Below are 17,847 nucleotides of genomic sequence, written 5' to 3'. Positions count from 1 at the left end.
GCCCTGAGCCACCAGGGAATCAAGATTAAAGCAAAAGAAACAGATTCAACACAGAGTCAGATTTGTTCTTCCCTATGAAGCTCAACATTCAGAAAACTAAGATCATGGCATCTGGTCCCATCACATCATGGCAAACAGATGGGGAAACACTGGAAACAGTGTCAGACTTTATTTTTGGGGCTCCAAAATCACTGCAGATGGTGATTGCAGCCATGAAATTAAAAGACGCTTACTCCTTGGAAGGGAAGTTATGACCAGCCTAGAGAGCATATTAAAAAGCAGAGACATTACTTTGTCAACAAAGGTCCGTCTAGTCAAGGCTATGGTTTTTCCAATGGTCATGTATGGATGTGAGAGTTGGACTATAAAGAGAGCTGAGTGCCGAAGAATTGATACTTTTGAACTGTGGTGTTGGAGAAGACTCTTGAGAGTCCCTTGGGCTGCAAGGAGATCCAACCAGTCCATCCTAAAGGAGATCAGTCCTGGGTGTTCACTGGAAGGACTGATGCTGAAGCTGAAACTCCAATACTTTGGCCACCTGATGGGAAGAGCTGATGCACTGGAAAAGACCCTGATGCTGGGAAAGATTGAGGGCAGGAGGAGAAGGGGACGACAGAGGATGAGATGGTTGGATGGCATCACTGACTCAATGGACATGGGTTTGGGTAAACTCCAGGAGTTGATGCTGGACAGGGAGACCTGGCGTGCTGCGGTTCATGGGGTCGCAAAGAGTCAGACACGACTGAGCAACAGAACTGAACTGAACTGAATCACTATGGCTCCCTATGGCTTAAAGTGTACACAGTGGCCTATCTCAGAGACCTCTGCCTCCCATGACTGAGTGTTAAGCTAAAATACCTTTGTTTAGCTTATAGGAAACATCCTGACCTGTATGACTGCAGGGAAAAAGAAATTAACACATACTTTCCAGAGTCTGGCTGGAACCAGCAAGTATTTGCAACAATTTATTGCCTTATTTTCCTATACCTCCTCATTGCCCTCTTTTTGTTCTGTAAATGAAACTAGCATCCAGACTCAGACAAACGATTCTCTGGGACACTAGTCTACCATCTTCTTGGTCTGCTGATTTTCTGAATGACGTCAGTATTCCTTGTCCCAACAACTCATCTCTCGATTTACTGGTCTGTCATGCAGTGAGCAGTGTGAGCCTGGACTCAGTAACACCCTTGGTCATCATTTTATTGGTCCACTTGCTTGTTGGGTGTGTACTAAGTCACTTTAGTCGTATCTGACTCTTTGCGACCTTATAGACTATAGCCTTCCAGGTTCCTCTGTCCATGGGATTCTCTAGGCAAAAATACTGGAGTTGGTTGCCGTGCCCTCCTCCAGGGTATCTTCCCGACCCCGGGATCAAACCCACGTCTCTTACGTCTCCTGCATTGGCAGGCAGGTTCTTTAACACTATCGCCACCTGGGAAGCCCCCATTTGCTTGATACTGAAATATATTCAGCAACCACTTGTGTGTTACATGGTCATAGTCTCCCTTCACCTTCAGTGTGTTGTCTACTAGTTTCACTATGAGCATCTTGAAACACATGGACCTTTGAAATTTATTGTGGTTAATATTTTAGTTTTCTTTGGGAGAAAGAAACCTGAACTATATTACACATAAAAACTTTGCAAGGAAGTGTGCTATAAACAGGGATGCTATAAGATGTAAGTTGGATACTTCTCATATTGATGGACAGGGACACACATTTCTTTCAAACCTATATGCACTAGGCACCTACCCAAGTGTTTATCCAAACCTAGTCATTTGGTCCTTATGGAACTCTTCCAAAGTAGACAACATTGTTTGCATTTTATATGTGAGGAAATCTAAGTAGTTTTCTTAAGCCCCACAGTTGGTAAGCACATAGTTAAAATGGCTCACCTGCTGTATTGTGATGGTAAAGACCTAATATTTAACTTTACTACGATATATGTGAAGTCCCTAGTAGTCTGGTCTAAAACTGACTGTGAGGTAGGTGTACACTTGGCTTAACACGGTGAATGTGAAAAACACCTGCAAGTTTCACTTGATCTGGCAGCTGATTAATGAGTATCAGCAATGTACTTTTCTATGGTTGGATCACCCCTGGAACTTATTGAACAGTGTCAAAGATAAACACAGCCAGGTGTTAGTCCAAGCGTCAAAAACAGATTTTGTTTAGTAACTACTGACAGTCGAGAAAGAGTTGAGCTCTATTCCTATATGTGCAGAGGCTACTGGGACGAGTTTTAACGGGAGGATGAGGGAGGGCGAAGAGTGGGCAAAGAGCCGGTCAGTATTAAGGGCGATGACACAAACTTTTCTTGCTAGCTGGCAGCTGCCCAAGCGAGGAATCTCTTCTCCCACAAAGATGCTACCCTTCCTGCATTTGCAGGAAATGGCTCTCAAGTTTGGAGAGACGCTTCTGAGTCTTAAGATACATATTCACAATCACAAGAGCTTGGGAGGTCAGGGGCCTGTCCTCAGGGTTCGTGAGGACTTTCTCAGGTAGGCATTTTAAAGTGTGTGTGTCCTGAGGACAGGCCGTAGGCTGGTAGAAGCCATGCTAGAGTTGGTCACGTCTCTCAGGGCAGGGGTCTGCAAGAGTTGTCAGATGCTGACAGTTGTGCGGTCCTCATCAGCAGTCAGAACCACGATGTACGGGCAACATTAAATACAGAGGGTGGGAACCACGACAGCGGAGGTTAAAAATCAGGTCCTCTAAGAACCTCAAAAGAACAAGTTTATCTGGAAAAGATAAAGCCTAGGAAGTCTACTAAGTCTAGAGACCTGGCTTGCTCAGTCCTGGAAGAGGCTGCGTGGCCACAGAAAGAACTCTTCAACCTGTGAATGTTGGAGTCAGCAGAGCTGCAAAAGCAGCTTCAAGTTCCTGCCAATGATAACATTCTGTGACTGTTGCAACCCAGCGAAGACTTTAACGAAGGCGTGCTCCTGAGGCACAGGAGCTGCAAGCGGGAGATCAAAGAGAGTGAGGACCAAGAAAAAGGGCTCTCTCGGGAACTTGGGACCTTGGCTGGGCTCTGATGCCAAGCTGGAGAAGGATGACGGGGGATGTTAACGCTTGGCTTGGAGCAAATAGCGGCCTCCAAGCTAAAGTTCAGGGACCAGCGTTCCTCAGAAACACCAGCGATGGCTCCAGGGCAGAAGTAGTCTAGAAGAGAGGGCGGCGCGTGAGGGAGCAGGTGGCAGGGTGGCCTAAAGTTCCGGCGCCCGAAGCCGGGGGACGCAAGGTCTGGGGTGAGGGGGGAGGAGGGGGAGGGTAGGGGGAGGGGGGAGGAGGGGGGAGGAGGGGGGAGGAGGGGGCGTGCGCGGTGGGGGCGGGGCCCCGCGGCTCGCACGCGCCGCCGGCTCCCGGAAGGAGGCGGGGCCGCCTCGCGCGCTCTTCCCTTAAAACTGCGGGCCGCGGGCTGCGCGCCGCCGAGGTGCCTCAGTCGAGCGCCGAGCCGTCGATCGCGTGGCTCCCGCAGTCTGCGCTCCCGCTCGCTGGTGGCTCCACCCGCCATATTGTGTAAGTGCGACAGCAGCCTTGGCGCGCCACCCGCGTTCCCGGCGTGTGGGGCGGGGAGCAGGCGGCTCCGACTCCCTTCGCGTCCCTGGCTCCCTTGGCTCCCCGCCGCCCCCCGCCCCGATATCGGGGCGGTGACGGCGGCACGGGGAGAGGCTGGACCCAGCGACCCCGCCGAGACACGCGTAGCGCGCGCGCTCTGCGCCCCCGCGCGCCCTGGAACACCTCCGGCGTCCCCGTCGCCGCGCGCCCAGCGGGCGGTGCCCGGGCCTGCACACCGGGAGCGCGGCTCGCTCCGTGGTCCGCCCCGGCGCCACACGTACTGGCGTTTTCGCGTGCTGTTTAATTAGCTAGGAGAAGTTCTAATGTGGCATTTTTATTTATTTATTTTTTTTTTAAACGCAGAGACCAGCATCCCGTTATGGAGCATGCCATTACCCCGCTGGAACCCCTGCTTCCCTCTGGTAACTGTATTTCTTCACACGTTTCACAGTGCAATTGATGCGCAGTCCCCGGTCCCCCACCCCAAGCCTTGATAAGGTTAAAAGGGCTGGACTCTCGACCCAGAGTGGTGTCCAGTCTGACTCAGATGTCCTAGATTTAGGCAGATTACTACTCAGCCTCTCTCGTGCCTCAGTTTCCTTATCTGAAAAAAATGAGCACAGTTATTAGTCCTTGCGGTGTAGGGTTGTGTGAGGACTTAAAGGTGATGCCCTTCACCTGGAGAAGACCAAGCCCTGCCTGTAATGTGAGCTCTCAGGCTCCTAACAACAATTGGAGCAGAAAAGTAGACGGAAGGGGTAGAGATCAGTCTTTATTGACTTTATGATTGCCTGCCCATTGTGCCCATTTGTCATCCTTTGAAAATGCCTGAGGTTACCCAATAAAAATGCTTTCAAGATAACGACAGTCAAAGATTTTTCTTATTTTAAAGTGTGGAGTCATTGTAATTCACATGGAAGTAGACGGAAGAATGAGTTTTTCTGAGGGAATTGTTAGTTGCTTTCATTGTCATGTGTAGTAACTGCATGCTAATTTCATGATATTAAAACATTTTTTATGTACCGGTTTTTACTTTTGTTTCTCTTGTGTAGAACTTCTAGTTTATCAGCTCAACAATTTAAATTGAATGCAAAACTCTATAGTGTTTACAGCTTTCTGTAAACCTGTGAATTCTTGAGTTTTTTGGGGGCGGGAGTATTGAATCTGATTGGAACTTGTCAGTTTCCCCACATTCTGGGAGTATTTGTGGTAAAACAATCAAAGGATCATTACAGCAGGGGCCCTGACTCCTTTCTGCCCAGTCACTTGCTGTGCTACATTGTTTACATATACTTTTTATCTTACTTTGCAGGTCGTAAGGAACTAGAGTCTGAACCCAATATGTTTGACTTGTTGAGAGGTTGAGTGTCTAATCATTTTAGAAAACAGCTTTTCCTAAGAAAAGCACTGGCAAATATAAACATTTTGAAATTGAAACTTCGGTAGTTCTCAGTTATCCAAGGGTAGCGGGGACCAACAGTATTTCCAAGAGTAAACGTTGGATTCAGCTGGCCTGTTGACTTTCAGATTTGTTACTAAGCGTGAACACTTTACTGCTGGAAGATCTAGTGTTTTCTCAGTTTTAAAGGGATAGGTCATAGAGACAGTGCTACATAGGAAAGGTTGGAGTGAGGCAACAGGGTTTCTGGGTCTAAGTCTTAGATTTGCTGGTTGTATTTCAGTTTCTTCATTTGTGAAGTAGGACTATTTCGCAGGGTTCTTGTGAGCATGGATGAGTTGTAAAACATGCAAAGCTCTTAGCTTTAATTTCGGTAAGTGATTAGTGGTCAGGCTAAGGTGGTTGGATTTCCGGGTCAGTGTTGAAATGGAAAGGGCTTCCCAGGTGCCTCAGTGGTAAACGATCCGCCTGCCAGTGCAGGAGAAGCAAGAAACATGGATTCAGTCCTTGGGTTGGGAAGATACCGTGGAGGAGGAAATGGCAACCGGCTTTAGTATACTTGCCTGGACAATTGCATGGACAGAGAAGCCTTAGGGTCGAAGAGAACTGTACACAGCTGAGCTACAGAGCACAGCGTGCCTACATGCTGAGATGGAAAAGGTTGGGAGCAGTAGACTAGTAGGGGATAGCAGGGAAGACAGGCAGCTCTGCTCCGTGTGGGTTTAATCAGAGGCTTAGGGAGAAGGCCGTGACTCCTCAGGTCAGTCTTGCAGGCTCCGCGCTGGGGCAGGCGGATGGGGAACCGTTGAGGACTGTGATGCGCTGTATGAAGCACAGACCCTCCAGGTGGAATCCTGAACTTCTCTGAGGACATCCGTGGCATTTAGTGGTTTGCCTAGTTTCTTCTTCTTGCTCCTAAGTGTACAGTTATTTAGAGATTCCCATCTGATCTCAAACACTGGCCTGGAAACATGGGTTCCCTACAAGTTTACTTTCCTCTAGATAAATCAGGGATATTTAAAAACAGAACAGTGTATCACGAGGTGCCCTTGCAATGCCTGGCTCTTAGAGTAATTCGGTAAATATTTGAGGTTAACGTTACGTTTAGAGAGGTTCCCTTCATCAAGTAGACATTTAATATTTTCTAGCAGAGAGGTAGCTTTTGTATGAATAACTTCTCTGAATGTGATCTTTGGCATAATGTGCCTGTAATGCTCACCCAGATTTCATGTAGCGGACAGTCTGACAAACTGGTTCTCTCCAGGGTAACTAATTGTCAGGTACACCAAAATGCTCACCTCTAATGATCACCAGCAGAGGGAATATAAAATCTCTTTAATCTTTGTTATTTGTAATTGAAGTGTGTGTTAGTCTCTCAGTAGTATCTGACTCTCTTGTGACCCCATAGACTATGGCCTGCCAGGCTTTTCTGTCCATGGGATCCTCCAGGCAAGAATACTGGGGTGGTTGCCATTCCCTTCTCCAGGGAATCTTCCCAACCTAGGGATCTAAGCCGGGTATCCCACATTGTGGGCAGATTCTTTACCATCTGAGCCACCAGGGAAGGCCAAATTAAGTAAATGGTTATTATTTAAAGAAAAACAACTAACCTAAAGCATGAAAGTTTCCTGTAATCCCTCTTCAAGAAATAACCATTATTAACAATTGGCATATATTCTAAAATTTTATTCATGTACATATAACCAATATACCATTCCTCTTGTTTTAAATAAAATGTTTAAATAAAATTAAATATATTGTAAGTTTTGTAAATTACTGTTTTGGAGCAGTGAGTAAAAATATATCAATATTTTATTTCAAACATCTTGCTCTTTGTTCATTTTTTTTTTTTAAACAGAGTAGAGTGTTTCTAAACGTTAAAAAAAACAATTCAAGTGAGTAAATGTTACAAATCTTACTCAGTGATTATTCAGCAATTAATATATTGGGTAGTATCCAATCTGGCAGATAGAAACTGGAGGAGCTGTGTGAAGTGGTAGACATTATAGGCAGAAATGAGCAGGAACAAAGAAGTTACACTCACCAAAAGTAGTTTGGTTCTAGCAAGGTCCCTTTCCTTTAGGGGATGGTAAAGGGTCTGTCGGGCAGATTAGTTTGCTAGCCCTGATAGACTGACTTCTGACTGGCTGATTTAAGTTCCCATTTTTGATACAGCTGAAACTGCTCATAATGGGTTAATTATTAAGTCTGTGTTTGGTGATGGGGGAGTTAACATAAATGAATCCATTTTGGGCCTGTTTTTAATACTGCAGGAAAAAGTCCATCCTACTTAACAGAGGTTGTCCTTCTGAAATCTTGTGTGTTTCTAAATTGTGTATGTGTATAAATAAATATAGGACCTGTTTTAAGCCCTTTCCTGCAACTTTTTTCACTTACTACTTTGTTCTGATCCATATATGTAGGTATCCCAAGTTCTTTTTTTTTTTAGTGGGCAGTATAGACACAGTGGATCTAGGCTTTCTTAAAAGATGTTTAGATTATTTCTAGTTTTTATTACTATCTAGAATGCATAACTTTGATCGTATTTTTGCATATTTATGTGAGTTTATCAATAGGATACATTTCCGGAAATGGAATTACCGGATCAAGGGATATGTCCGGATTTCTATTATCTAGAGGAACTGACAACTATCTAGTGTTTGCCTTTGATACCAGGTGCTGTGGGGGATACTCTTGTGATCTCTTCTATCAAGGAGCTCACAGTCTTGTTGGAATCGAGAACAAAGCAAGATAAATGCTAGTTAGATGTTGGACTATGTGTGATGGGACCCACATAGGAACCACAGGGACTTGGGAGGAGGGCTGGCTGGAGAAGGCAGAGAAGTCACGTGGACGTCCAGATGTCAGGTGGACGTCCAGAAAAGCACTGGATTTAAATCACGAGAGGCCTAGGGGAAGCACAGGAGCATTGCAGGCCCTGGGCCGGCCTTGATTGAAAGCTCAGTCCTGTGTCTGTCTGGGAACTAAGTCAGTTCATCTAGTGACTAGCGAGGAAGAAAGAAGGTTGAGAGAACAGGTGGAGGTTTTGGAAGAATGGCTGAGCAGTGAGGTTAAACCAAACTCTGGAGGACAGAAATTCTTGCGGGATAGGAGATAGATTTTTGAAAGTTTCTGTGTCCTCCCATCTCTGGAACATTGTCTGTGAAACAGCCTTTTATATACCTTTAAAACTAGATTAAATTGTGTCATCCATGTCATGGTTCAGAATTGCTAATTGTATACAGGTTAAAGTCCTTATCCTGACCTTTAAAGGCCCTTCACCATCTGATTCTTAACTGCTTTTCCAGATTACTTTTTTTTCTTAAATCACTCACCTCTCTGTCCAAGCCAAGCAGAATTTACCACTGTTTACTATGTGAACATTGATTGGAGCCTCAGTACTTTGACCCTAGCTCATGCTGCACTAATCCCCTGGAGTGGTCATTTTCAATCCTTAGAATTCTTATTGTGAAGGTTTAGTCATTCTGATGGGTGTGTAGAGGAATCTCTGATTTCAATTTGCATTTCCTTTGTGGCAGAATGCGGATATTGTCTGTTGTTAATTGTGAAATATTTGTCTCTTGCCACTACTTTTTTTCTTTATATAGTTGATTTATAATGTTTCAGATTTACAACAAAGTGGTTCAGTTATACCTGCATCTATTAGTTATGTCTATGTATCTATTTCTCAGATTCTTTTCCATTGTATGTTATTATGAGGTATTGTAATGTGGTATATAGTGGGTCCTTGGCATTTGTTTTATATAGTAGTGTGTATCTATTAATCTTGAAAGTGAAAGCCGCTCAGTCCTGTCTGATTCTTTGCGACCCCATGGACTATACAGTCCATGGAATTCTCCAGGCCAGAATACTGGAGTGGGTAGCCTTTCCCTTCTCTGTGGGGGATCTTCCCAGGGATAAACCCAGGTCTCCTGCATTGCGGGTGGATTCTTTACTAGCTGAGCCACAAGGGAAGCCCAAGAATCCTGGAGTGGGTAGCCTATCCCTTCTCCAGTGGATCTTCCAACCCAGGAATAGAACCCAGGTCTCCTGCATTGCAGGCACATTCTTTACCAACTGAGCTACCAGGGAAGATTAAGGATTAATTTTAAATCCCTAATTTATCCCTTCCCCCTATTTCCCATTTGGCAGTCACAAGTTTGTTTTCTATGTTTGTAAGTCTGTTTTGTAAGTAAGTTCCTATGTATCCCACATCAATGAGATCGTGTGATGCTTGTCTTTGTCTGACTTGGTATGGTGCTCTCTAGGCCCAGTCATTGTCTTTACGGGGCTGGTAGTACTCTGCACGCGCACCACGTCTCGGTCTCTCTCCTGTCTCGGCTGTTGAGAATAGTGCTGCTGTGGGCATTGAAGTGCATGTATCTTTTTTCAAATTAAAGTTTTCATCTTTCCCGCTTGTATGCCCAGGAGTGGAATTGCTGGTGCCTGCTCAGTTGCTCAGTCGTGTCTGATTCTTTGGGACCCTGTGGACTGTAGCCTTCCAGGCTCCTCTGTCCATGGAATTTTCCAGGCAAGAATACTGGAACTGATTGCCATTTCCTCCTCCAGGGTATCTTCCTGATCCAGGGATTGAACCTGTGTCTGTTGCGTCTCCTGCTTTGGCAGGTGGATTCTTTTACCAGTGTGCCCCTTGGGAAGCCCAGGGATGGCTGCATCACATGTTACCTCTACTTTTAGTTTAAGGAAGCTCCACACTGTTCTCCTTTGTGGCTGCACGAATTTGCCTTCTCATTAACAATGTAGGAAGGTTCCCTTTTCTCCACACCCTCTCAAGCATTTATTGCTTGTAAACTTTTTGATGATGATCATTCTTGCCATTTTTCTATTGGGTTGTCTTTGATTTTTTAACATTTAACTTGTAGGAGTTTTTCTTTTAACTGAGATATAATTGATATATAATGTATTTTTGATTTGATACACATGTACATTGCAAAAGGATTACAGGTGGATTCTGGATACATAGTTTTTTAAGTCTTGATTTTCTCATCAATGAGATAGAAGGACACTTTTCAAGGAGAGGTATGAAGATTAAAAAGTATCTGTAAAGCGTTTAACACTGATATATACAGTAAGAATGCAGACATTTTATTTATTTTGTTTGTTGCCTTAACATTTTATCTAAAGGTTTTTAAAACTGAATAATATTTAACTGGTAAGCACATACTGTTTGCTATTTTAAACTCTGTTCATATAGGTGTGTTTTCCAATATTCTTTAAAAAATGAATTTTTTTTCTTGTAGTGTCTGTGATCATTTCAGTTTTTATTATGAATCTTTACATTTAGAACTCCGTATGCTTGAAAGTAAAGTATATTTATTTTAAACACTTTGCAGCTAAAGTAAAAGAGTAAAACCTTCCTCGGGATCATTAACTTACATGTGCTTATTTCACAAACTTAAGACATAGAGCAACCAATTACAGAGACTTTAATTTCCAGTTTACTAAAGTACTGGTATTTAGGCATTTTTGTATATTTTTACAACATAGTATATATGCATTATAAAAAGATATGGATAAAAAGATGAAATAAAAATGCGGTATTTCAGCCTCTCAGAGATTGCCGCTATTCTCTCCATGTGTGTGTACGTTTGTTGTGTATACATTGATATTTATATTCCTCTAGATATTTCTATGTATGAATACACAGACATTTTTAAGCCAGAATGAGAACATAATGTAGGTGGTTTTATTCCGTTCACCGCTTCGCTTTTCCACATCAGATTTCAAAGTATCTAATAGCCCACCATGTTTAAATTTTCTCCTTCTCGAAGTAGCTTCCAGGTGCTTGTTCCAAACTAGGACTACCTGTGCATTGGGTTCAGGACTTTAAATCTCAAAACATTGTCCCTCACATTTTAAATGTCCTTTAATATCGAGTATTGATAAATAAAGCTTTTATATCCCTTTTAAATTGATCTGATGGAATAAAAAATACAGCAGTTTGGTATGAACCATCATTCACTTAAAAATACATGATAAACTCTAAGTCAAAAATTCCATTTTATTTTCCTCACATAATTTCATCATAAATTTGTGCTAGAAAACCTTTTATCTGTCAGTCTACCTTTCTTTGCAAAAAGATGATATGTATTTAAATTTTAAAAAGATTTCTGTGACCGTAATGCTCTTGGGAGTTATTTCTTCTGAGCTGAGTTACCATTGTTGAGGTTTATTATGAATCGATTTACCCTTTTCAGTATTATGGGCACACACTTGATCAAATCAGCATAATTACATTACACGTTCTTGTAACAACTAACATTTCTGTAACACTGTGTGCTGGGCATAGTTTTAATACTTCAACACTGTAAAATCTGTAGGGAAGTTGTGGACCTACAAGTCCAGGTTTGTGTTGTAGCTGTCCTCTTCACTAGATATGTGACCTTGGACACGTCTTTCAACTTCTTAGAGCCTTCGTTTCTTTATATAAAGTAAAAATACATACAAACATGAAGTCATTGGTGCGATTTAAGCTACTGTAAAGTATAAAAAGCAAGTTTAAGAGGTAGAATCAATGCAAATAGAAAATACTTTGTACTAAGTGAACTTTTTTATATTATTAAATTTTGAAATCCCTTCATTTTTCTATAGTTCTCAAAGGAGATAGCTATTTATTTAGTAAATGTGTTCAGTTAGGCAGGGCTACCTGTTCTTTCCCTTGAATTCTGTGTGTAGTTTTCTTCTATATTTATTGAATTTATTATTTCTAGGTGCATGAAATTTTTAATAGTGGTCATAGCTTTTTGATGCGTCATGGTTAAGTGGAAATGTCTCTGGGAATATATCTCATGCAGTATGGCATTCGTGTTATTTTTCATCTTTCTGGAACTTATTCTCCACTGAAAATGCCTGATTAAACACGTAAAAGGAGTATAAAACATGAGGATGGATAGTAGCATTTTCTGATTTACTAGAGGCTGGTTTGGGCATCCCTAGGTAATCTGTATCTAGAGTTTGGACTCCTTTGTAATATAAATGGGTGGCCATCCGGATCACTAGTTCAGCAGCAGACCTCTCAAGAACCCTTGGTGATGACATGCTTGGTACCAAACATAGCCCTGAACTGTTAACTCCCTTCTTTAATCTCTATTTAGTAAATCCTTATAAGAATGATGTAAGGGTAGATCTGAGTTATTTGCATTTATTTTTAAATTACAGATTAAAAATTCTACAGTATAGTAGTAAGATGCTTCTTGGTCACATATCGGAAGTAGTTAAGCATTCTTAGAAATTTCTGGTTTGTACTTTTCTTTAGATCTGGGCTAATACACGTGGCTGTTGAGCATTTGAAATATGGTTAGTGTGACTGAAGCACTGAGTCTTGTCATTTCACTGTGAGAAATAAAACTCCATTGGTTATTGAAAAAAAATTTTAATTATTTGGAACAATGTATTAGTTTACTGGAGCTGCCATAACGAAGCGCTGTAGATTGAGTGGCTTAAAGAAATTTTTCTCACAGTTCTCCAGCCAAAAGTCAGAGATTCAAGTTTGGTTTCTTCCGAGGCCTGTCCTTGTTTGCAGACGGCTGCCTTTTCTGTGTCCTCACTTGGTCCCCCTGGGTCTTTGTGTCACCTGGGTTCTGATCTGTTCTTTAAAAGGTACTAGTCCTATTATTGGGTTAGTGCCGCTTTTACGACTTCGTTTTACCTTAATTACCCCTTTAAAGACCCTATCATATCACTGTTGGATGAATCACAGAGTGGATTTCGGTCTGTCTTAGTTGCTGTTTAGCACTTCTATATAATATGTCCTCTTATTCATTCAAAACTTCCTAAGTATCTAAATTTCATAAGTAATTTAAATTGTTCTAGTAGCCTCTTTAAAAAGGAAAAACAGATGAACTTAATTTTATCTTTTATTTAACCTAATATATCTAAAGTGATATAATTAAACATGTAATCAGAAATAAACAATTATTAATGCATTATTTGACATTTTTTGTACTAAACCTTTAAACTCCACAGTGTATAGTTTATACGTCTAGCATGTCTCTATTTAGATGCTAAATTTTGATTAGAAACACTTTACATTTAGTTTGTGATAATTTATCAGGTATTTTGTTCTTATTCACATCAGCAAGCACCAACTCGTAGACTGGGACTTTTGGAACAAGCTTCATACACATGGAATAGAATGTTTATTTTCCATGGAAAGCCTTTGGAAACAGTTGTTAGAGACAGAACTAGGACTGCGCCTGGGTTTTTTGACTGTGTTTTTCTTAATATCAGCACAGCTTTTCTGTTGTTTTTAAGGCAGTATGCCTGCTTTGAAACTTGGGAAGCTTGCTTTTTTTTTTTTTTTTTTTTTAAAAGACGTTTTCATCCCTTTATAGATGGCACGTAGACCTCAGGCTAAACCTTCAGCTTAAGGATTGTGATGTCTTTGCTATCCAGGAGGCAAACTAGTGGATTTTCCAGTTTCAGAGGTTAATCCTCTTATTTTGGGCTCCCAGGTAAAGAATCCATCTGCCATTGCAGGAGACTCAAGAGACACGGGTTTGATCCCTGAGTCTGGAAGATCCCCTGGAGGAGGAAATGGCAACCCATTGCAGTATTTTTGCTTGGAAATTTCCATGGACAGAGGAGCTTGGTGGGCTACATACAGTCCATGGGGTTGCAAAGAGTTGGACACGCCTGAGCATGCACACAACAACAAGCTCTTACTTTACTTTCCTCTCCAATTAGAAATCCATTCTAGGTAGTTTTCAAGTCTCTTGAATGTTGCTGACTCTTCTTGTTCTTCCTTGGTGTATAACTCATAATTGTTGGAATTCTTCCTTTTTGTTCTCTTCAATTTATTTCTAATTTACAGAGACTTTACTGTCACAACTATACTTTATGTGTTTGATGTAGTTTAACTTTTTCATGTATTTTGCTTGATTTTCATATTTGCCTTAATTTTTGTTGTTTTAATTAGTTTCATTATATTTGATGACAGAAATGTTTGGTTCATCCTCATTTCTTAATGGCCAAATTTGCCATAAGTAATATCTCATTAACTTTATAAGCCATCTTTTCCACATCATCTAGAGAATCAATTTCCTTTGTTTTAGTGGTGTTAAGTCTGCAGCACCCACCTCCCACATCCTTACATATTAGCATTTTAATAGCTACATGCTTTCCTAAAGGAAAGTTTCTAAAGTGAGTTTAAAAATAATCCTAATTTAAAAAAATCTTATAGCATTATCAGAAATAATACTGTTCTTTTAAACAAAACAATTGAAAATGTGGAGTGAAGCTGTGGGTGCAGTTCTAATATTCTCAGTGCTCAAATGTTATGGCTTGATAAAAAAAAAAATCTTCTGTGAGTTTTGATACATTAACACTAGATGCCTTTGAAGGTTCTCTAGGAAAATGAGGTGTATTTGTGCCTTAACTTCTCATTCAAATGAATTGTATTCCCTTTCTTCTTGTTAAAATTCATCAGAAAGAGTTATTATTCTTTGTAGGTGGCAAACAGATGCTCAAACAAATGGATTTCATTCTGAGAGTATTCCTGTATCTTTATCACACCATTGTCTTTGAAGGTGTTCATTTATCACCACGGAATAGTTCCTTTTGTTTTTATGTCTTTAGAGAATTTAAGCTTTGATTTACTCTTAGGTCATGTGTAAGTTGTATAAATTGGGCTTCTGGCCCAATTGCTGATGTTTATGTTGAGGCGACTTTATTTTTCTTTTTCAAAGTAGGAAAACTGCTCTTGCAGTTTATAGCTCTTGTGAGTACAACTGCTGTGAGTAGTGAATCCTGTGCTGGGAGAGAAGATCTTTGAAACCCTTCGTGTTCCTGGGGCAAGTGTGTCTTTGGTGGCCCCTCTGAGATGGCTATCTGGCTTTCTTGCTATCTGTCTTTTTGAGAAAATACATCTTATTGTTGGTCAACTGATTGTGAAAAATGTATGCTTAAAATAAGCTGAAATTGACCTTTGGTTTTCTTATTTCTAACTGAAATCAGACAGAAGACTTTCACTTGCTTTCTACTTTTACATAGTCCCTCCTTTGTGTTGGATTCTTTGTAACCCCACGGACTGTAGCCTGCCAGGCTCCACTGTCCATGGGATTCTCCAGGCAAGAATACTGGAACGGGTTGCCATTCCCTTCTCTGGGTGATCTTCCTGATGCAGGGATCGAATCTGTGTGTCTTGTGTCTTGTGCATTACAGGAGGATTCTTCACCTGCTGAGCCAGAGATGGGGTGCCTGCTTTCTACTTTTCATTGTTCAGTTGCTCAACCGTGTCTGACTCTTTGCGACTCCATGGACTGTAGCACGCCAGGCTTCCCTGTCCTTCACCATCTCCTGGAATTTGCTCAGATTCATGTCCATCGAGTCAATAATTCCGTTCAAACATTTCATCCTCTGTCATCCCCTCCTCCTCCTGCCCTCCATCTTTCCCAGCATCAGGTTCTTTCCCAGTCAGTCAGCTCTTTGCATCTCGTGGCTATAGTATTGGAGCTTCAGCTTCAGCATCAGTCCTTCCAATGAATATTCAGGGTTGATTTTCTTTAGGAGTGACTGGTTTGGTCTCCTTGCTGTCCAAGGGACTCTCAAGAGTCTTCTCCAGCACAACAGTTCAAAAGCATCACTTCCTCATCACTCAGCCTTCTTTATGGTCCAACTCTCATGTCTGTACATAACTACTGGAAAAACCATAGCTTTGACTATACGGACCTTTGTCAGCAAAGCGATGTCTCTGCTTCTTAATATGCTGTCTTAATTGCCTTCGAATACTGACATACCTTAAGCAGATTTTTCTTTTTTTCCTTCTTTTCCAGGCTAAATATTGTAGTTATTTATTCAACAGTTACTTGAGTGCCTGTTATGTAGCACAAACTCTTTTAGACTATGGAAGAGGTACCAGCAATTTTCCTTACATTTCATACTTCTCAGATCCACTGTGCCAACGGAGGTATTAATAATCAGATGTTTTTCTCAAGAATATGCTTACTGAGAGCCTGTCTTCCATTTTTTAAAAGACTTTACATTTTAGAGGTACTTTTAGTTCCCTGGTGGCTCAGAGGGTAAAGCGTTTGTCTACAATGAGGGAGACCCGGGTTTGATCCCTGGGTTGGGAAGATCCCCTGGAGAAAGAAACAGCAACCCACTCCAGTAATCTTGCATGGAAAATCCTATGGATGGAGGAGCCTGGTAGGCTGCAGTCCATGGGGTCGCTACGAGTCGGACACAACCGGGCGACTTCACTTAGGTTTACCACACAATTGAGAGGAAGCTGTATAGAGTTCTCATGTGCCCTGTACACAAGCATAGATAGTGTCCTCCATTGTCAACATCCCCACTAGAGTGGTGCGTTTGTTATAATGGGTTTGATGAGAGGACAGTGGTAGATAGGAAGCGCCCAAAGCCCATGGTTCCAGTAGGGTTCATTCACTCTTGCTGTTGTACATTTCATGGTTTTAGACAAATGTCTGATGAAGTATATCCATCCTTATAGAATCATATAGAGCATTTTCCCTGCCCTAAAAATCCTCTGTGCTCTGCCTGTTTATCCATCCCTGCAACACTGATCTTTTTATCTTTTTATGATTTTACCTTTTCAAGAATATCGTGATAGCAGGAATCACGCAGTGTATGGTTTTTCAGACTGGCTTCTTTTGCGTACTAATGCACGTTGAAGGTTGCTCCGTGTCTGCTCACGGCTTGGTAGTGTGTCTCTTCTTGGTGCTACCACAGTTGACCCATTTACCTGCTGAAAGACTTCTTGGTTGCATCCCAGTTTTGACAGTTAGAAATAAACTTGTGATAAATATCCATGTGTAGCTTTTTGTGTGGACATAAGTTTTCAACTGCTTTGGGTAAAAACCAAGGAATACAATTGCTGGATCGTATAGTATAGTAAGGTTAAGTTTAAGTTTGTAGGAAACCACCCGACTGTCTTCTAAAGGGGCTTTGGAAGTCACTTCCAAAGTCACTTTTACTTTCCCACCAGCAGGGTATGAGAGTTCCTGCTGATCACCAGCATTTGATGTTGTCTGTAATCCAGGTTTGGCCATTCCGGTAGGTGTGTATTTGTATGTGTGGTATTGTTTTCATATGTGTTTTTCCCTGATGGCATTCAAAGCAGAGCTTGTTTTCATGGGCTTAGTTGGCACATGCATAGCTTTTTTGGTGAGGCATTTAATAAGGTCTTTGGCTCATTTTTTAATTGAGGTGTTTTGTTTTCTTGTTGTTGAGTTTAGATGTTCTTTGTATTGTAATTTTTGAGAAACAGTCTTTTATCAGATGTATCATTTGAAAATAGTCACTCCCAGGCCATGGCTTATCGTCTCATTCTCTCAATGTTATCCTTTTGCAGAGCAGAAGTTTTTAACTTTAAGGAAAGCCAGTTTATCAGTTATTTCTTTCATAGACTATGCTTTTAGTTGTTGTACCTAAGAAGGCGTCGCCATACCCATGGTCATGTAGGTTTACTTCTTGTATCCTAGTAATTGCATAGTTTTGTGTTTTTCATTTGGGTCTCTGGTCTGTTCTTAGGTGGTCTTGTGGAGCCATGAGGTCTGTATCTGCTTTTATGTTTTATAGGGTGTGTTCGTTTGTCTGGGACCATACCTCTGCTCCATTGTCTTAGTTTTCTTCCTTTGGCAAAAATAAGTCGACTGTTTATATGAGGGGCTGTTTCTGGTCTCTCTCTTACTATTTTCCATTGGTATATTTGTCTAATATTTTTGTCAATACCACACTGGGAAAACTTCGAGTTTCTCACTTTTAAGTGTGATGTTTGCTGTAGGTGTTTTGTAGGTAGTCTTTTATCAAGTTGAGAAAGTTGGCCTCTGTTCCTACTTTTGTGTTGGATTTTTAAAAATGATTTTTCTACGTGAGGTGAAATAATCATGTTATTTTTTTTAGTCTGC

The 17,847-nt window shown here is 41.4% G+C and overlaps 1 protein-coding gene across 4 annotated transcripts in view; it reads left to right on the top strand.

Moving 5' to 3' along the window:
• The first annotated feature begins 2,935 nt into the window (after nt 1-2,935).
• Nucleotides 2,936-17,847, top strand: part of TPK1 (thiamin pyrophosphokinase 1) — a 354,923-nt gene continuing 340,011 nt past the window's right edge. For 2 of the 4 annotated variants that reach the window (XM_043463953.1, XM_043463950.1), the window contains exons 1-2: nt 3,339-3,522; nt 3,925-3,983. In XM_043463953.1, coding sequence (XP_043319888.1) covers nt 3,941-3,983 — 43 coding nt within the window. In that variant the 5' untranslated portion in view covers nt 3,339-3,522; nt 3,925-3,940. Of the gene's footprint in view, nt 2,983-3,338; nt 3,523-3,924; nt 3,984-17,847 lie in introns of those variants that run through there. The other 2 variants (XM_043463951.1, XM_043463952.1) reach the window with 2 other exon arrangements.

Source organism: Cervus canadensis, chromosome 3 (genome assembly GCF_019320065.1).
Source record: "Cervus canadensis isolate Bull #8, Minnesota chromosome 3, ASM1932006v1, whole genome shotgun sequence".
In the NCBI taxonomy this organism is placed as follows: Eukaryota; Metazoa; Chordata; class Mammalia; order Artiodactyla; family Cervidae; genus Cervus; species Cervus canadensis.
The sequence above is the reverse complement of the archived record's forward strand: the minus strand, read 5'-3'. Positions and strand labels throughout refer to the sequence as shown.